The sequence below is a fragment of the Bos indicus genome, chromosome 24, assembly GCF_029378745.1.
Source record: "Bos indicus isolate NIAB-ARS_2022 breed Sahiwal x Tharparkar chromosome 24, NIAB-ARS_B.indTharparkar_mat_pri_1.0, whole genome shotgun sequence".
NCBI lineage: Eukaryota > Metazoa > Chordata > Mammalia > Artiodactyla > Bovidae > Bos > Bos indicus.
This window is the reverse complement of record NC_091783.1, coordinates 22,557,475-22,578,714: the sequence shown is the minus strand read 5'-3', so window position 1 is coordinate 22,578,714 and position 21,240 is coordinate 22,557,475. Positions and strand designations below refer to the sequence as shown.

Sequence of the window (21,240 nt, the reverse complement as noted above, 5' to 3'; positions counted from 1 at the left end):
ATTGGTGCAAGTTAGTTAATAATAAATGTACATTTTCAGTTTGAATGGAAATAAATGGACACACTGTATAATTATCCTATGTTTCATCCTAGTTTAGACAACTGTTTTACAAACATGTTTTGCAAACCAGTTCCTTATAAGTATTTGATTTTATTTAATAACTCTAATATAATTTCTCTGAACTAAGAGCCTATGGATTTGTTTGCAGTCATAACTGTTTAGGGGTTAAATTTCCTCTAAAATTGATTCCCTTTCTTCTACTGTGTCACAGAAAACATCCTTGAAACATTTGGCATCACTCTCACCACTTGGTATTATTAACCACTTATTTGTTTCTAGAACTTTCCTCTCTTGACTGCTTCTGATGCCTTAGAAATATTTTTTGAAAGATTACCACATGAGTTTAAGTGATACATTGAACATTTATTTGTTTTAATAGTTATATATTTATCTTCAGATCAGATCAGATCAGTCGCTCAGTCGTGTCTGACTCTTTGCAACGCCATGAATCGCAGCACGCCAGGCCTCCCTGTCCATCACCAACTCCCAGAGTTCACTCAGACTCACATCCATTGAGTCAGTGATACCATCCAGCCATCTCATCCTCTGTCGTCCCCTTCTCCTCCTGCCCCCAATCCCTCCCAGCATCAGAGTCTTTTCCAATGAGTCAACTCTTCACATGAGGTGGCCAAAGTACTGTAGTTTCAGCTTTAGCATCATTCCTTCCAAAGAAATCCCAGGGCTGATCTCCTTCAGAATGGACTGGTTGGATCTCCTTGCAGTCCAAGGGACTCTCAAGAGTCTTCTCCAACACCACAGTTCAAAAGCATCAATTCTTCGGTGCTCAGCCTTCTTCACAGTCCAACTCTCACATCCATACATGACCACAGGAAAAACCATAGCCCTGACTAGATGAACCTTTGTTGGCTAAATAATGTCTCTGCTCATGAACATGCTATCTAGGTTGGTCATAACTTTCCTTCCAAGGAGTAAGAGTCTTTTAATTTCATGGCTGCAGTCACCATCTGTAGTGATTTTGGAGCCCCCAAAAATAAAGTCTGACACTGTTTCCACCGTTTCCCCATCTATTTCCCATGAAGTGATGGGACCGGATGCCATGATCTTCGTCTTCTGAATGTTGAGCTTTAAGTCAACTTTTTCACTCTCCACTTTCACTTTCATCAAGAGGCTTTTGAGTTCCTCTTCACTTTCTGCCATAAGGGTGGTGTCATCTGCATATCTGAGGTTATTGACATTTCTCCCGGCAATCTTGATTCCAGCTTGTGTTTCTTCCAGTCCAGCGTTTCTCATGATGTACTCTGCATATAAGTTAAATAAACAGGGTGACAATATACAGCCTTGACGAACTCCTTTTCCTATTTGGAACCAGTCTGTTGTTCCATGTCCAGTTCTAACTGTTGCTTCCTGACCCGCATACAAATTTCTCAAGAGGCAGATCAGGTGGTCTGGTATTCCCATCTCTTTCAGAATTTTCCACAGTTTATTGTCATCCACACAGTCAAAGGCTTTGGCATAGTCAATAAAGCAGAAATAGATGTTTTTCTGAAACTCTCTTGCTTTTTCCATGATCCAGCGGATGTTGGCAATTTGATCTCTGGTTCCTCTGCCTTTTCTAAAACCACCTTGAACATCAGGAACATATCTATCTTAATTTGTATTTAATATTCATATGTGTGTGTGTATATATATATATAATATATAATCAACATATTGGTTTAATTTTATACTATATCCTTCTGTTTTGGGAGATAAAGATGCACTCTTCAGCTAAACCCATCTCTTTATTCAAATTTTCCCAGTTTGTAAATCAAACAGTTACTTTTCTTTCTTACATCTATCTCTACCTCCCAAAACTACAGTGGAAAGAGTAATGGTTTTCGTCTTACTCCCAGTGAATTTGGACCACCCCCAGTGTTATACAGTAGCTGAAACAACAGAACTAAATGCTTAAATTACCTCCCCCAAAAAAATCTGTGTTGGGAATCTTCAAAGCAAGATGTAGTAAAGAGCCAATCATGTCTGAAGGCAATGCCGAGATCTCACACATGTCCTCCCCCGAAATTCTAAATACATTCCAATTATTTCTACAGCTCTTCTTTGACCTTTTCTTAATTAAAGTTGTAACAGAGAAATCTCCGAAGAGGAGAGCACAGAGTTTGACACTCCCAGCCCTTTTCCCTCCTCCAGTGGTTAATCATATTGACTTGATGGCCACTTAAGACCATAAACCTGTCTCAGCAGAGACACCTTACATCGACTTGATGAAAGCTAGATGTGATTTGTATTTTGAAAACAAAGCAGAATTTAAGACTGATCAATGAAGCCAACTCCATTTTAATAACTCCTACTCTCCATAAATCTCATCCCTGTTTTCCATCCTTAAAAAATTCCAGCTTCTCTTTTCTCATTTTCCCCCTCCCTTTCCTTTATTGTAATTAATTGCTAATGATTCCCACACCTGCCAGGATTCTGTAAGTGATGAAGTGATCTCTCCTCTCCTTTATTATCATCATAGCTATGATGCTTTACTGTCATTCAACTATAGTGAGATCTAGAATGATGGTAACCACAAGAGTTACTTTTCTTTAAGTATATGAAGCATATGATTGTGTTTTTATTTTGTTTTTGTTTTTTATTATTTTTATTGGAGTATAATTGCTTTACAATGTTGTATTAGTTTCTACTCTACAGCAAAGTGAATCAGCTATACATGCATCCCCTCTTTTAATTTCCTTCCCATTTAGGTCAGACAGAGCATTGAGTAGAATTCCCTGTGCTATATAGTAGGTTCTCATTAATTATCTATTTTATGAAATTGAAAGTGTTAGTTGCTCAGTCATGTCCAACCCTTTGCAACCCCATGAACTATAGCCCGCCAGGCTCCTCTGTCCATGGAATTCTCCAAGCAAGAATATTTGAGTGGGTTGCCATGCCCTTCTCCATGGGATCATCCCCACCCAAGGATCAACCCAGGCCTCCCGCATTACAGGCAGATTCTTTACCTTCTGAGCCACCAGGGAAGTAGATAGTATCAGCAGTGTATATATGTCAAGCCCAAGAGCTACCGTTTTTTAAAGCATTTGCCTCACAATAAGCATTGTGTTTAAAACTTTATTTACATAATTTCCCCTGGTCCTTAAATAAGCCTGTAGAGTAAATACTCTCATCCCCATTTTATCAATTGGTAAAGGTACCAATTCGGAGAGTCTACATGATTCTCTCACAGACACGAATCCACTACACAGTGGGGCAGGGATTTCTACCTTCATCTACTTGATCCCAAGCTCATAACCACTATGCTACATTGCCTTTTATAAAGCCTATATAAATGCATGCTCTCCAGAAAGCTCTTTTAGACACTCCGCACTGTATCCACCACATCTCTATTTACTAAAATTGCATATCCTACTATATTATTTTTATTTCATTTTAAGAGATATTTTGAGCATATACTAGTAAAAGGAATTGTTAACAAATTATCATTTATGTATTTAGTTCTGCGCATTGTGATTTCTCATTTTAATTATAAGCTTCAAAAGGACAAAGCTTTTCAGTCTCTTGGACCTCATGACAACAGCCAGAATATCAATAATAAATTTTACATTTATGAAGTGCTTAAAAAATTACAAAGCCCTTTCCCACACATTATTTCATCTGCTTGTCAAAGCCCGTAAGTTTTGATATTATTATTTCCATCTCATTGATAAGCAGATGCCGGTTCCAAGACATCAAGAGACTTATCCAAGGTCACTTGCCAGCAAGGTCTTCTAATACTGACAAAATAATTCATTTTCTACCTCATTCCTCAGTCTTCATGTCTGTGCATCCTTCATGAGATGGTCTATAAACAGGAATCTAATAGTCGTTCTTGATTAAAAGGTATGTTTTTGTGATTATCCATATATGCTGCTAATTCACTCTAGGTGAGGGCATTTTCCCCTATATCTATTTTCCCCTGTATCTACTTAACATAATGGGAAACTGACTCATTTGTAAACAGTCTGCTGCTAAATTCAAGGTATACTTTTGTGTCCTTGTTGGTTCTGATGTCAGATAAGCCAAACAAATAAACTGCAGCTCAAGGGAGAATTCCTGCTGTCTTCCTAATTCCTAAGTGAAGTTTTAAAACCCTTAGTGGTTTTCAAGCACCTTCTTCAGAGGTGGAGGAGGGGTCTCAGAGTCACACAGTGAGGGCTTTTACTGGCCTCCCCTAAAGCTTCCCCAGGCTTGCTGGTGGTTAATAGGACAATGGTGGCAGGCACGCCAAGGGATATAGGAAACCGATCCAGACCTCACAACTCTAACCGTAATTATAAACCTTGGTGCTTACCAGTCAGACGTTTCTGGTGTGTTTCTTTCAACTCTGAAAAGACGGGCTTCCCCTGTGGCTCAGAGGTAGAGAATCCACCTGTAATGCAAGAGCCACAGGAGACATGGGTTCAATCCCTGGGCCAGGATGAACCCCTGGAGGAGGGCACAGCAACCCACTCCAGTATTCTTGCCCAGAGAATCCCATGGACAGAGGAACCTGGTGGGCTGCAGCCCATGGGGTCTCAAAGAGTTGGACACAACTGAAGCAGCTTAGCACGCGCTTGAGGGAAGGAGGCAGCACAGTGTAGGCTACCGTCTATACTCTGATGGCATGGTCCATTGCTCTCACTTTGTCAGGCCCCTGATCTCATATAACTGGGTTAAAATTTGTCCTGCTTATTGTTTTTCTCAAGTAGACGAAATTGGACATTTTGATGCCTATTTCTGGGTTTCACATATCAGGGCTAAATAGTCACTGGCTCACTTGCTCCCTTTTTTTTTTTTTTTTTTTTTTTGGAGCACCATACAGCTTGTGGGATCTTAGTTCCCCAAGCAAGGATTGAACCCATGCTCCCTGCAGTGAAAATACAGAGTCCTAACCACTGGGCCGCCAGGAAATTCCTTTGCCTCCTTTAATAGATAAGTTCACAGCTTAGACCACTCCCCAGGGCTGTAGGTCTGTGTGTGATCTAACCTGCGCTTTCCCCTCTCCCAGCCTCAGCTCCCTCAGGGTTTTCCCTGAGGGAAAACCTTATTAGTCACAATACTTATTAGTCACATCAGTTTTGGATCAGTTCCTTGAAGATACTCCTAAAACTGCTTCAATGACCATGATACTAGCTTTTCCCTATGCCTAGAACATTCTTCCTCATTTTCCTCCTGCCCTTTCCTTCCACACACATGAATTTTCTCCTTCTCTGACTTCCAAATACTGATTAAAGGTACCTACCTCCTCAGGTAGGTCTCCCACATTAGTGATCATGGGGTACTGCGTATTTCATTCCTGTCATAACTGTAATCATTCATTGCTTGGTTGGTTGCTTCACCACCTACCTTCCACTTACAGGGCAGACCTTCTCAGACTCATTCACCACCATCTCTGTGGCATCAGCACAGTGCCTGGCATACCATAGATGTCCAGTAAAGGCCCACTGGGGTTGGAGACTATTGATAGTACTATAGACATAAAATTCCCTCTCACTCTAAACAAAATTTGTGATGAGTCCTCAGGAAAAAAATTCTTCCTATAAAAATAATTTCTGCTATTAAGAAAAAAACCACCTATTATAAATTAACCCTGAAATTAGTATAAGAGTATAAAGTAGGTTGTTGTGGTCACAGCAAACTGTGGAAAATTCTTAAAGAGATGGGAACACCAGACCACATGACCTGCCTTCTGAGAAATCTGTATGCAGGTCAAGAAGCAACAGTTAGAAATGTACATGGAACAACAGATTGGTTCCAAACGGGAAAGGAGCACATCAAGGCTGTATATTGTCACCCTGCTTATTTAACTTATATGCAGAGTACATCATGTAAAATGCTGGGATGGATGAAGCACAAGCTGGAATCAAGATTGCCGGGGAAAATATCAATAACCTCAAATATGCAGAGGACACCACCCATATGGCAGAAAGCAAAGAACTAAAGAGCTTCTTGATGAAAGTGAGAGGAGAGTGAAAAAGTTGGCTTAAAACTCAACATTCAGAAAACCAAGATCATGGCATCTGGTCCCATCACTTCATGGCAAATAGATGGGAAAACAATGGAAACAGTGAGAGACTTTATTTTGTTGAGCTCCAAAATCACTGCAGATGGTGACTGCAGCCATGAAATTAAAAGATTCTTGTTCCTTGGAAGAAAAGTTATGACCAACCTAGACAGCATAGACATTACTTTCTCAACAAAGGTCCATTTAGTCAAAGCTGTGGTTTTTCTACAGTTTCCAAACTCATGTCCATTGAGTTGGTGATGCCATCCAGCCATCTCATCCTCTGTCATCCCCTTCTCCTCCTGCCCTCAATCCCTTCCAGCATAGATGGTTTTTCACATCTCTCATGGATGTGAGAGTTGGACTATAAAGAAAGCTGAGCACTGAAGAATTTATATTTTTGAACTGTGGTATTGGAGAAGACTCTTGAAAGTCTCTTGGACTACAAGGAAATCCAACCAATCCATAAAGGAAATCAGTCCTGAATATTCATTGGAAGGACTGATGCTGAAGCTGAAACTCCAATACTTTGGCCACCTGGTGTGAAGAACTGACTCATTGGAAAAGACTCTAATGCTAGGAAAGATTGAAGGCAGGAGGAGAAGGGGATGACAGAAGATGAGATGGTTGGATGGCATCGCTGACTTGATGGACATGAGTTTGAGCAAGCTCCAGAAGTTGGTGATGGACAGGGAAGCCTGGTGTGCTGCACTCCATGGTGTCACAAAGAGATGGGCAGAACTGAGCAACTAAACTGAACTGATAAACTAGGTGAAAAGTCAAGTGTTAAACTTGACTTAGGTAGAGGAGATAAATGTGGATGAAGATTATCAGCAGCAATTCACTGATGTGGCAAAAGCAGCTAATAAGGAACAAAAAAATAATTAAAGTGATACTGGGCAAAAATAAATTTCTAATGTCCTCTGATCTTTTCGACTTTGTGCTAGTTCACTATGGCTACTAAAACAAAATACCACAGACTGTGTGATTTGAACAACGGTTTATTTTCTTATGGTTCTGGAAGATGAAAGTCCAAGACGATGGAGCCGGCAGTGCTGTTTCTCCTGAGGCCTCTCTCCTTGGCCTGCAGATGGCTGTCATCTTTCCGTGTCCCCACAAGCACGTTTTCTCTGAACATGTACATCCCTGGTATCTCTTCCTCTTCTCATAAGGACTCCAGTCATATTGGATTACGTCCCACCCTTAGGACCTCAGTTCAGTTCAGTTCAGTTCAGTCACTCAGCTGTGTGTGACTCTTTGCGACCCCATGAATCACAGCACACCAGGCCTCCCTGTCCATCACCAACTCCGGAGTTCACCCAAACTCATGTCCATTGAGTCGGTGATGGCATCCAGCCATCTCATCCTCTGTCGTCCCCTTCTCCTCCTGCCCTCAATCCCTTCCAGCATCAGGGTCTTTTCCAATGAGTCAACTCTTCGCATGAGGTGGCCAAAGTATTGCAGTTTCAGCTTTACCATCAGTCCTTCCAGTGAACAGCCCAGAGTGATCTCTTTTAGGATGGATCTGGTTGGATGACTGGTTGGATCTCCTTGCAGTCCAAGAGACTCTCAAGAGTCTTCTCCAACACCACAGTTCAAAAGCATCAATTCTTTGGCGCTCAGCTTTCTTCACAGTCCAACTCTCACATCCATACATGACCACTAGAAAAACCATAGCCCTGACTAGATGGACCTTTGTAGGCAATGTCTCTGCTTTTTAGTATGCTATATAGGTTGCTCATAACTTTCCTTCCAAGGAGTAAAAGTCTTTTAATTTCATGGCTGCAATCACAATCTGCAGTGATTTTGGAGCCCAAAAAAAATCAAGTCTGACACTGTTTCCCCATCTATTTCCCATGACGTGATGGGACCAGATGCCATGATCTTCGTTTTCTGAATGTTGAGCTTTAAGCCAACTTTTTCACTCTCCTCTTTCACTTTCATCAAGAGGCTTTTGAGTTCCTCTTCACTTTCTGCTATAAGGGTGGTGTCATCTACATATCTGAGGTTATTGATATTTCTCCTGGCAATCTTGATTCCAGCTTGTGCTTCCTCCAGCCCAGCATTTCTCAGGATGTACTCTGTGTAGAAGTTAAATAAGCAGGGTGACAATATACAGCCTTAACGAACTCCTTTTCCTATTTGGAACCAGTCTGTTGTTCCATGTCCAGTTCTAACTGTTGCTTCTTAACCTGCATACAGGTTTTTCAAGAGGCAGATCAGGTGGTCTGGTATTCCCATCTCTTTCAGAATTTTCCACAGTTTATTGTGATCCACACAGTCTAAGGCTTTGGCATAGTCAATAAAGCAGAAATAGATGTTTTTCTGGAACTCTCTTGCTTTTTCTATGATCCAGTGGATGTTGGCAATTTGATCTTTGGTTCCTCTGCCTTTTCTAAAACCAGCTTGAACATCTGGAAGTTCACAGTTCACGTATTGCTGAAGCCTGGCTTGGAGAATTTTGAGCGTTACTTTATTACCATGTGTTGCTACTGCTACTGCTGCTAAGTCGCTTAGGTCCTGTCTGACTCTGTGCCACCCCATAGACGGCAGCCCACCAGGCTCCCCCGTCCCTGGGATTCTCCAGGCAAGAATACTGGAGTGGGTTGCCATTTCCTTCTCCAATGCATGAAAGTGAAAATTGAAAGTGAAGTTGCTCAGTCGTGTCCAACTCTTAGCGACCCCATGGACTGCAGCCTATCAGACTCCTCCACCCATGGGATTTTCCAGGCAAGAGTACTGGAGTGGGTTGCCATTGCCTTCTCTGTGGTGTGGTAGTTTGAGCATTCCTTGGCATTGCCTTTCTTTGGGATTGGAATGAAAACTGACCTTTTCCAGTCTTGTGGCCACTGCTGAGTTTTCCAAATTTGCTGGCATATTGAGTGCAGCACTTTCACAGCATCATCTTTCAGGATTTGGAATAGCTCAACTGGAATTCCATCACCTCCACTAGCTTTGTTCATAGTGATGCTTTCTAAGGCCCACTTGACCTCACATTCCATAATGTCTGGCTATAGGTCAGTGATCACACCATCATGATTATCTGGGTCGTGAAGATCTTTTTTGAACAGTTCTTCTGTGTATTCTTGCCACCTCTTCTTAATATCTTCTGCTTCTGTTAGGTCCATACAATTTCTGTCCTTTATCGAGCCCATCTTTGCATGAAATATTCCCTTGGTATCTCTAATTTTCTTGAAGAGAACTCTAGTCTTTCCCATTCTGTTGTTTTCCTCTAATGCTTTGCATTGATCACTGAAGAAGGCTTTCTTATCTCTTCCTGCTATTCTTTGGAACTCTGCATTCAGGTGCTTATATCTTTCCTTTTCTCCTTTGCTTTTCACTTCTCTTCTTTTCACAGCTATTTGTAAGGCCTCCGAAGACAGCCATTTTGCTTTTTTGCATTTCTTTTCCATGGGGATGGAAAAGAAATTTTCCATTTCTTTTCTCAGGATTTTCTTGATCCCTGTCTCCTGTACAATTTTCCATTTCTTATCTCAGGATTTTCTTGATCCCTGTCTCCTGTACAATGTCACGAACCTCATTCCATAGTTCATTAGGCACTCTATCAGATCTAGTCCCTTAAATCTATTTCTCACTTCCACTGTATAATCAGAAGGGATTTGATTTAGGTCATACCTGAATGGTCTAGTGGTTTTCCCCACTTTCTTCAATTTAAGTCTAAATTTGGCAATAAGGAGCTCATGATCTGAGGCACAATCATCTCCTGGTTTTGTTTTTGCTGACTGTATAGAGCTTCTCCATGTCTTGCTGCAAAGAATATAATCAATCTGATTTCAGTGTTGACCATCTGGTGATGTCCATGTATAGAGTCTTCTCTTGTGTTGTTGGAAGAGGGTGTTTGCTATGACCACTGTGTTCTCTTGGCAAAATTCTATTAGCTTTTGCGCTGCATCATTCTGTACTCCAAGGCCAAATTTGCCTGTTACTCCAGGTGTTTCTTGACTTCCTACTTTTGCATTCCAGTCCCCTATAATGAAAAGGACATCTTTTTTGGGTATTAGTTCTAAAAGGTCTTGTAGGTCTTCATAGAACCATTCAACTGCAGCTTCTTCAGCGTTACTGGTTGGGGCATAGGCTTGGATTACTGTGATGTTGAATGGTTTGCCTTGGAAACGAACAGAGATCATTCTGTCGTTTTTGAGATTGCATCCAAGTACTGCATTTTGGACTATTTTGTTGACCATGATGGCTACTCCATTTCTTCTAAGGCATTCCTTCCCACAGTAGTAGATATAATGGCCATCTGAGTTAAATTCACCCATTCCAGTCCATTTTAGTTCACTGATTCCTAGAATGTCGATGTTCACTCTCGCCATCTCTTGTTTGACCACTTCCAATTTGCCTTGATTCATGGACCTAACATTCCAGGTTCCTATGCAATATTGCTCTTTATACCATCAGACCTTGCTTCTATCACCAGTCACATCCACAGCTGGGTATTGTTTTTCTTTGGCTCCATCCCTTCATTCTTTCTGGAGTTATTTCTCCACTGATCTCCAGTAGCATATTGGGCACCTACTGACTTGGGGAGTTCCTCTTTCAGTATCCTATCACTTTGCCTTTTCATACTGTTCATGGGGTTCTCAAGGCAAGAATACTGAAGTTGTTTGCCATTCCCTTCTCCAGTGGACCACATTCTGTCAGACCTCTCCACCATGACCCACCCATCTTGGGTGGCCCCACACGGCATGGCTTAGTTTCATTGAGTTAGACAAGGCTGTGGTCCGTGTGATTAGATTGACTAGTTTTCTGTGATTATGGTTTCAGTGTGTCTGCCCTCTGATGCCCTCTCGCAACACCTACCGTCTTACTTGGATTTCTCTTACTTTGGACGAGGGGTAGCTCCTCACGGCCGCCCCTCCTGACCTTGAATGTGGAGTAGCTCCTGTCGGCCCTCCTGCGCCCGTGCAACCCCTGCTCCTTGGACGTGTGGCTGCTCCTTTCGGCTGCCACCCCTGGCCTCGGACCTGGGGTACCTCCTCAGTGTCCTAAAATGTGGACCTGAAGAATGTCACACACACCAGTGCATGTATCTGCATGAACTGCATTGTACTCACAGGGGTTTTCTCAGCATAATCAATCAGATGATAAATTGATTTTTAAGATGAGTTCACTTTCCTGTTATAAATTCTAGTATATTTTATGTTTCCATGGAAAATGAGAGTGACACTACCAATCTGCTGAGGTTATTGATGTAGATGAGCTAGTATGGTACTGGGAACACAGGAATAATTCAGTGTTAGTTACTCACTTAATTTTGAATAGGGTTGAAGGCACATAAGTTAGATTTTATATCCCATTTTGTAAAACCAGTCCACTGTAATATGATAAAAATAAGCACTGTTAGCTCGTGGATCGTCATCAATATTATTGAGCTGATGAACTTTAGAGTGTGCTCTCTCCAAATGTGCTAAAATAAAGAATGCAGAATGGGACATGGTCACATATGTTGCTTGATAATTTGTATAAATGGGACATTTTTATTAAAAATTCATGGCACTTTGCAGTTTGCATACAGAAATAAGAGAAGATTATCACTGTTAAGCTAATACTTTCCTTTATTTAGGAAATTAGAGATATAAAGACTACCTATTGCTTCTATAAAATACTTCATTGATTCTGCTAAACTGTTTTTCTTCTTTTTGATGTAACCTAGAATACTGACCAGTAACCAATCACGTTTTCTTGAGCAAAAAAGCCTGATTTATAGATAAGGATGTGATGGTGCAAAAAAGGTATACCAAATACTATTATCTGTTATAGGTAAGAGTTAAAAAGGATACTTCAATCAGCCTTACCATGTACCCTGTCATGGCTGTAAATGCTTTACATGGTCATCCTCCCAATAAGCCATGTAGTAAGTTTATACATGAGAATATATAAACTTTTTTATCAGATCAGATCAGTCGCTCAGTCGCGTCTGACTCTTTGCAACGCCATGAATCGCAGCACGCCAGGCCTCCCTGTCCATCACCAACTCCCGGAGTTCACTCAGATTCATGTCCATCGAGTCAGTGATGCCATCCAGCCATCTCATCCTCTGTCGTCCCCTTCTCCTCCTGCCCTCAATCCCTCCCAGCATCAGAGTCTTTTCGAATGAATCAACTCTTCTCATGAGGTGTCCAAAGTACTGGAGTTTCAGCTTTAGCATCATTCCTTCCAAAGAACACCCAGGGCTGATCTCCTTCAGAATGGACTGGTTGGATCTCCTTGCAGTCCAAGGGACTCTCAAGGCTCTTCTCCAACACCACAGTTCAAAAGCATCAATTCTTCAGTGCTCAGCCTTCTTCACAGTCCAAGTCTCACATCCATACATGACCACAGGAAAAACCATAGCCTTGACTAGACGAACTTTGTTGGCAAAGTAATGTCTCTGCTTTTGAATACGCTATCTAGGTTGGTCATAACTTTCCTTCCAAGGAGTGAGCGTCTTTTAATTTCATGGCTGCAGTCACCATCTGTAGTGATTTTGGAGCCCAGAAAAATAAAGTCTGACACTGTTTCCATTTTTTCCCCATCTATTTCCCATGAAGTGGTGAGACCAGATGCCATGATCTTCATTTTCTGAATGTTGAGCTTTAAGTCAACTTTTTCACTCTCCACTTTCACTTTCATCAAGAGGCTTTCTGCCATAAGGGTGGGGTCATCTGCATATCTGAGGTTATTGATATTTCTCCCGGCAATCTTGATTCCAGCTTGTGTTTCTTCCAGTCCAGCGTTTCTCATGATGTACTCTGCATATAAGTTAAATAATATACAGGGTGACAATATACAGCCTTGACGAACTCCTTTTCCTATTTGGAACCAGTCTGTTGTTCCATGTCCAGTTCTAACTGTGGCTTCCTGACCTGCATACAAATTTCTCAAGAGGCAGATCAGGTGATCTGGTATTCCCATCTCTTTCAGAATTTTCCACAGTTTATTGTGATCCACACAGTCAAAGGCTTTGGCATAGTCAATAAAGCAGAAATAGATGTTTTTCTGGAACTCTCTTGCTTTTTCTATGATCCAGCGGATGTTGGCAATTTGATCTCTGGTTCCTCTGCCTTTTCTAAAACCAGCTTGAACATCAGGAAGTTCACAGTTCACATATTGCTGAAGCCTGGCTTGGAGAATTTTGAGCATTACTTTACTAGCATGTGAGATGAGTGCAATTGTGCGGTAGTTTGAGCATTCTTTGGCATTGCCTTTCTTTGGGATTGGAATGAAAACTGACCTTTTCCAGTCTTGTGGCCACTGCTGAGTTTTCCAAATTTGCTGGCATATTGAGTGCAGCACTTTCACAGCATCATCTTTCAGGATTTGGAATAGCTCAACTGGAATTCCATCACCTCCACTAGCTTTGTTCGTAGTGATGCTTTCTAAGGCCCACTTGACTTTACATTCCAGGATGTCTGGCTCTAGGTGAGGGATCACACCATCGTGATTATCTGAGTCGTGAAGCTCTTTTTTGTACAGTTCTTCTGTGTATTCTTGCCTTCTCTTCTTAATATCTTCTGCTTCTGTTAGGTCCATACCAATTTTGTCCTTTATCAAGCTCATCTTTGCATGAAATGTTCCTTTGGTATCTCTGATTTTCTTGAAGAGATCCCTAGTCTTTCCCATTCTGTTGTTTTCCTCTATTTCTTTGCATTAATCGCTGAAGAAGGCTTTCTTATCTCTTCTTGCTATTCTTTGGAACTCTGCATTCAGGTGCTTATATCTTTCCTTTTCTCCTTTGCTTTTCACTTCTCTTCTTTTCACAGCTATTTTTAAGGCCTCCCCAGACAGCCATTTTGCTTTTTTGTATTTCTTTTCTATGGGAATGGTGTTGATCCCTGTCTCCTGTACAATGTCACGAACCTCATTCCATAGTTCATCAGGCACTCTATCTATCAGATCTAGGCCCTTAAATCTATTTCTCACTTCCACTGTATAATCATAAGGGATTTGATTTAGGTCATACCTGAATGGTCTAGTGGTTTTCCCTACTTTCTTCAATTTAAGTCTGAATTTGGCAATAAGGAGTTCATGGTCTGAGCCACAGTCCGCTCCTGGTCTTGTTTTTGCTGACTGTGTAGAGCTTCTCCATCTTTGGCTGCAAAGAATATAATCAATCTGATTTCAGTGTTGACCATCTGGTGATGTCCATGTATAGAGTCTTCTCTTGTGTTTTTGGAAGAGGGTGTTTGTTATGACCAGTGCATTTTCTTGGCAAAACTCTATTAGTCTCTGCCCTGCTTCATTCCGTATTCCAAGGCCAAATTTGCCTGTTACTCCAGGTGTTTCTTGACTTTTTTATAGATGAGAAAATTATGGCACAGAGAGGTTAAGTGATCTTTGCAGGGTCACACAGCTAGTAATTGAGACAGCTAAGGTTTGCATCCAGAAATCATCCAGTCCAACCTCATACCCACTCTTGTATAACACTGCTGCCAGCTATTCACCCTTCCTAAGTGTAAGCATTTTTTTTGAGTGGGAGCTTACCTCTTTGACACCATCTGCAATCTAACCTTTAAAACAACAAAAAAGTGTGAGCCAAAAGAGAATTTGCCATTATTAAAGAGGTGGGATGAGAAAGATCTACTGTTGATAAATACAAATTAATACAATGACATTTCCATGAACTTAAACACCTATACAAAGCAGATAAGGAATCTGTATGCAGCCATAAAATGTATCTTCATTTTTAACTCTGCCAAACATAAATAATTAGTTGGATTTTAGATGGCATGGCTAGTGTTAAAGCACAGTATTTCATCTGTATTCTTCTGATTTTCTCAAAGTGTTGAGGATGTATACAGAGCCAAATAGGATTCAAAAGAGGTGGTCCAAAGACCATGACATTGCAAGCCTAAATGAGCTAACCTCTATTTGTTCTTTTGTCCAACTGAGTCTTGGGCAGTTCCTGTTTCAAGCACTGTGCTAAACACTCAGTTCCAAGGGTGAAAAGATTGAAGCATTCTGGTTTCAGAGAAGTCACAGTTTAATTAAGGATAAAGGCAATTATTATAAAATGCAAAGAGATAACAGTTATAATAAGACCAGTGCAGTGCAAAGTGCTATGGAATATATAAGAAGCAATAGATCTGAATTTGGGGGTTGGACAAGAGGGCAGGAAATGACAAAGTCAATACCATAACAAAGAGAAATTAGCCAAGTGGAAGTGGGTGGAAGAGGCAGAGAGATTGTTTAGAGCAGAGAGAATATGGTGCATTTGAGCTTAAGTGTGGTAAAGCCATGGGTTAAAAGATGAAGCTGGACTATGCAGGACCTTAGAAGTCTTCTTTAGGAGTTTGAACAATGAGAACCTATTGAAGAATGTTCTGTATAGGAATGCTTCAACCAACCTCACTTTTGAAAGATCGATGACTCTGGGACAGAAAATGAATTGGAAGAAAGAATAACTCAAATCAGAGTAAATATTGAGAGGACTTCACACTCATTCAGGATAAGATGACAGTGGCCTGGGCCACATCAGGGGCAACTGGAATTGAAGGAAATGGAAGAATTTGAGAGTGTGTAGAGGTAGAAGGCATAGCCTTGGTGGACAATTATAACATAGTGGGTTATCAAAGTCAAGGTCTTGACAAAGGAGTTTGAAGGCACCCCTAAAGAGAAGGCTTTCTTATTGTAAGTTATTATTATCATTATTATTATCATCCATGAAAATTCCTATGGCATTTTGCTCTCAGCCAACTGTCAAAGATAAGGAAACGTCATCCTCCCCTTGTGTGTGTGTGTATGTGTGTGTGTGTGTTAGTCACTCAGTCACGTCCAACTCTTTCCAACCCCATGGACTGTAGCCCACCAGGCTTCTCTGTCCATGGAATTCTCCAGGCAAGAACACTAAAGTGGGTAGCCATCCCCTTCTCCAGGGGATCTTCCCAACATAGGGATCAAATCCAGGTCTCCTGCATTGCAGGCAGGTTCTTTACCATCTGAGCCACTAGGGAAGAAGATTCCTATGGTATTTTGCTCTTAACCAACTGTGAAAGATAAGGAAAAGTCATCATCCCCTTAAGTAATAACTAGTAATGCCTTCTCAGGCAGTAATCTTCCTAATAGCTATTTGCATTTTAATAAAAGAGCAGTCATACTTAATGACCATAAAAAGTAATCTCTAGTGATAAAGTTTCTGTCACCATTCAGACAAATGGAAAAAATACTAAGGAAAAATGAAGAGGTATTTCTGGTGCCCTTTGGATCACCTTATTGTTTGTATCATTTTAACATAGGTGAATCTTTTTATGACCCAAGTTTAGACAAATACATTTTTTTACATTTATTCTTTTTTTTTTTTTTTTTTGCTGCATGTCTTATAGAATTTTAGATCCTCAACCAGGGATTGAATGACCCTGAGCCCTCAGCAGTGAGAGTGTGAAGTCCTAAACCCTGGGCCACCAGGGAAACGGGCCTGTAGAGATAGCAGAGAAATGTGAACGAATGTTGAGTTCCCAGAAATCGTTACTACATCATAATTTAGGAAGCCCTGGCCCTGCCACTCAAGTTTCCCAGATGCCATTTTGAAATCACAGCAACAGACGCCGTGTATTTAAGGTAGAAAGTGGAGAACTTGCAAAATAATAGATTTCCCCATTCTGAACTGAAGTCTACACAGCAGCCTCTTTTTAATTCATCATGGTCTTGTAGCAAGATTATAAAATCTGGAAATGAATAGGCAAGGATATAGACGATGTTGGGATTGGTATTTCTTTAATGATTTAGGGATTATTGGTCATTTACTTTCGACTATTTGTAACTGAAGTCTTGAAATAATGGAATTTATTAGGGGAATGCTTCATTCACCCTTGTATAATGTGAACGTACAGAAATTGCACATGTGGACTCAGAAATCGTTTGTGCACACAAAGGGGCAATCCATCATTTCACCCCTCATTCACTCGGTGCTGGGGAAGGAGGGGCAGGGAAATATGAGTTATAGCTCACGACAAAATCCCATACCTTCACGTCTTGCATTTCCAGCAGGCTCCTTTTATGTAACCTTCATATTATTTATACCTGCTGGTCATTCATAATAAAAGGTACTTCTATCATGAGGTTTTTTTTTTCCTTTATCAAAGTTTTTTTTATTATTTATTTATCAAAACACTCACAGATGTTTTTGACAAAGTCACTTTCAGGCAGTTGAACAGATCATTGTCCCAAGCTTAGAGCGGTGAGCCTTGTCTACATAAACTGTGTTGAATTAGACACATGGTCTCTAATATACCAACCATAAAATGATAAATGCGCTAAAAATCAAATTGAATTGTTTCTTTGTGGGGCAGTTTTATTTTAAAGTAAGGACAGCATAACTTTCACTTTCTTATTAAAGCTGTAGCAAGAAATTCAGCTATTATTTTTAACAACTGCAAAGTGCAGACATGTATTATAAAACATCTGTTTTAAACATCTGTTTTAAAACATCCGTTGTCCAGAACTAATTCAGCCTTTGGCTAGTAAAATAGTTTCTTATTCCAAGTCTGAATTGGTATGCTGATTGAAACCTCAATCCACTGGGAATAGTACTACACATAGGTGAGCCCTGAATCTGAGAATATCTATCTTAAGGGAATATTTGTAAAATATCACAGTGCTATATGGATATGAAAAATGGTCTCTTTTATGCAGTTTACATTTAGGGTTCATTTCACATGTTTAACTTTTCCATTTTATTTTCAAGATCTTCTAGGTCCTTGCTACTCAAATGCGTATTAACGTATCTTGAGAGCTTGCTGGAAATGCAGGTTCTTTGAGCCCATCCTATCCCATCACCGCCACTCTAGAATCAGAGACTGAATTTTCACAAGATCCCTCCATGATATGTATACACACTAAAGTTTGAGAAACCTCACTCTAGATGGTCATTGGATGGTATGTGACATTTTGAAGGAGACAAGAATCATTAGTGAATCTGAACAGGTTACTTCAGAGGCAAAATAACAATAAAATTATATTAACTAATATTTTTGAGCATTTAATGTATTCTAGGCATCATATTTTGATCCCTGGGTCAGGAAGATCCCCTGAAGAAGGGCACAGCAACCCACTTCAGTATTCTTGCCTGGAGAATCCCATGGACAGGGGAGCCTGGAGGGCTACAGTCCATGGGGTCACTAAGAGTTGGACATGACTGAAGCGACTTAGCACAGCACAGGAATCATATCAGTTTGATGCTTTTTCCATGCATTATCTCATTTGGGCAGCAGGAAATAGAAGACTATTTCTCTGATGATGGAGAAATAATTTGGTAAATGGAGAAATTCAGGAATATCCTAAGTAGGAAATGGCAACTTAGAGAAAAGGGCATCGTCTAGTGGAAGCATTCAGAATAAGAATAGAGATAGTTTACTTATGTGAGAAATGTAGACAAAGCAGAGATAGTAGAGACAGGAATATCTTCCAAATGACCGGAAAAAAAAGCTTACACTAATGTAGTCTGCTGAACCAAGAAGAGCTATTTGGAAGTGACATAGCTAATATGCTGAGTCTCACTCATCCTCTCACTTTAGAACAAAGGTTAAAAGACTATGTTGCATGTTTACTGTGTATGTAAATGTACACATAAATAATATAAATGTACATTACGTTATGTGAATCCAAGTCTTTTTGGTGGGTAATTCTTATCACCTTAATGTTGGCAAAGAAGTGCGTCATTTTTAATGTATAATCATGAGGATTAATCTTTTTAAGGAAGAAGCTTAAATGTAAGAGCCAGTGGAGGAGATTATAAGTATATTTGGGGGTTGAGAGGAAACTGGTTTCTAATCTTGTTCCTGACCTGATACTCACCATAATAACTGATAAACCAAACTAGTCGGCTAACTAGTCTACTAACAGGATTAGTGTTACTGGTATGTTTCACAAACAAACAAACAAAAATTTTATTAGCACCTAAAACTTTGTCTTAAGTAAAGGGCTTTCTGAAATATCAGCTCTCTGGGAGGGTTGATAATGCTTCTATTTGCTTTAGTGTTTTGTTTTGTTTTTTCTTTCTTTCCTTCTTCTTTTTTTTTGGCTACACCCCATGAAGCATGTGAGATCTTAGTTCCCCAACCACAGATTTAACCTATACCCCTTACCTTGGAAGCACAGAATCTTAAGTGCCAGGGACGTCTTGCAGTTTTTAAGAGGTTTCTAAGGGGTCAGACTAATCTTATCCTAGTAGGAAGAATTTTCATAAATTTATAGGAGACACTAAATGATTCACACCATTAGAAGCCATTACTATTAATATAATTCTGCTTCTCTGAAAGTAAATATAAAATAGCAAATTACCTAGGTAGTAATATTATAGATGAGAAATTATATTTGTCGTGTACTACTGTATAAGAAATTACCCCAAAGCTGAGCAGCTTAAAACAACAAAGACAGTGGGTCAGGAGTCCACGTATGGCCTAGGTGTCTGCGGCTGAGGACCCGAGGTGTATATCAAACTGTCTACTGGGCTGTGGTCTCATCTAAAGGCTCTGCTGAAGGTGGTCCAGTCACATGGTTACTAGGCAACTTCAGTTTCTCCTCACCTGAGACATTCCACAGAGCAGCCTATGACATGGCTTCCAAGCTTCCCACAGGCCAGGCAACCCAAAAGAGCTCAAGAGTCAGAAAAAAAAAAAAAAAAAAAAACATGCCCAAGATGGAAGTCAGGGTCTTTTTATAACCTAGTCTTAGAAGTTACCTTCTGTTACTTCTGCCACATGCCATTGACTAGAAGCAAGTCTGTAAGTCCTGTCCATTGTAAAGGAAGAGGGTTACACACAGGAGTGTGAATATCAGGAGGTGGGGGTCACTGGGACCCGACCACAATCAGTTTCTTCTTCCTTCTTGCTTTCTTATTGTCTAACACATCAGTTTCCCAAGGAGTACATGTTATTTGGGTAATAAAGAAATAAAATGGTTAAAGGCAATACAACTTAAAGAGAAAGTATTCTTTCATCAGAAATGTTGATCAGAAAAGTCACTACTCCTTGGAGCTTTCTTAGTAAGTCAAGATTTATTAATGACCTTTCTGGCCACATATTAGATCATGTCAGGGCTTCCTGGTGGTTCAGATGGTAAAGAATTTGCCTGCAATGCAGGAGACACAAGAGACACGGGTTCAATCCCTGGGTTGGGAAGATCCCCTGGAGCAGGACATGGCAACCCACTCCAGTATTCTTGGCCTGGACAATCCCATGGACAGAGGAGCCTGGCAGACTACAGTCCATGGGGTTGCAAAGAGTCACACACGACTGAGTGACTAACACTTTCACTTTTTCAGGAATCTGAGTCTGATATTAATAATCTAACAGGACTTTGTTTTGGCTTTCAAATTTTTTGCACTGAAAAATGAAATAGCAAACCCCTCCCCCTTCCCTGGGTGGTAATATGAACGTGCCTGTCTTTCTCAGTTGCCTAACAGGTTCCTTCTTGCTCTGTTCTCAACAGTATGCTTGAGAGCTCCAACCGGCTTGATGAAGAGCACCGGCTGATCGCCAGATACGCAGCCAGACTGGCGGCAGAGTCCACTTCGTCTGTAAGTAGTCTGCGTGAGAGATGTCACATTGACTGTGGTCTTGTTGCTGGTGCCACAACAGCAGAGCCAAGTGGTTGCTATTGAGCCATCTGCAAGACCTAAAAACAATCTGGCTTCTGCTGCTTTGATTTTTCACTTTTCAGCTATCATTCTTGTCTAGTGTGAATCAGAGCTTGAGGGATTCTGTTACAACAGTGCTGAATCAGCCCAACTCCTGATTTCTCTGGATAATGTCTAATCAATAAATATAAAGAGCAAGCAGTGATTCAAATCCACAACTGGCTTAGATAAACTTCTGCTTTTATCAGTATGCTAGTGATGCAGTGGTAAAGAACCCACCTGCCAATGCAGGAGACATAGGAGACATGGGTTTCAATCCCTGGGTCGGGAAGATCTCCAGGAGTAGGAAATGGCACCCCACTCCAGTATTCTTGCCTGGGAAATTCCATGGACAGAGGAACTTGGTGGACTGCAGTCGACTGGGTCACAAAGAATTGACCACAACTAAGCAACTGAGAAGGAAATGGCAACCCACTCCAGTATTCTTGCCTAGAGAATTCCATGGACAGAGGAGCCTGGTGGGCTGCTGTCCATAGGGTTGCACAGAGTCAGACACAACTGAAACAACTTAGGATGCATGCATGCATTGGAGAAGGAAATAGCAACCCACTCCAGCGTT

The 21,240-nt window shown here is 40.7% G+C and overlaps 1 protein-coding gene across 20 annotated transcripts in view; it reads left to right on the top strand.

Moving 5' to 3' along the window:
* DTNA (dystrobrevin alpha) overlaps positions 1–21,240 on the top strand; it is a 451,246-nt gene that overhangs the window by 385,826 nt on the left and 44,180 nt on the right. For all 20 annotated transcript variants that reach the window (XM_070778753.1, XM_019986575.2, XM_019986574.2 and 17 more), the window contains one exon: positions 20,474–20,561. In XM_070778753.1, the coding sequence (XP_070634854.1) occupies positions 20,474–20,561 (88 nt within the window). The remainder of the gene's footprint in view (positions 1–20,473; positions 20,562–21,240) is intronic.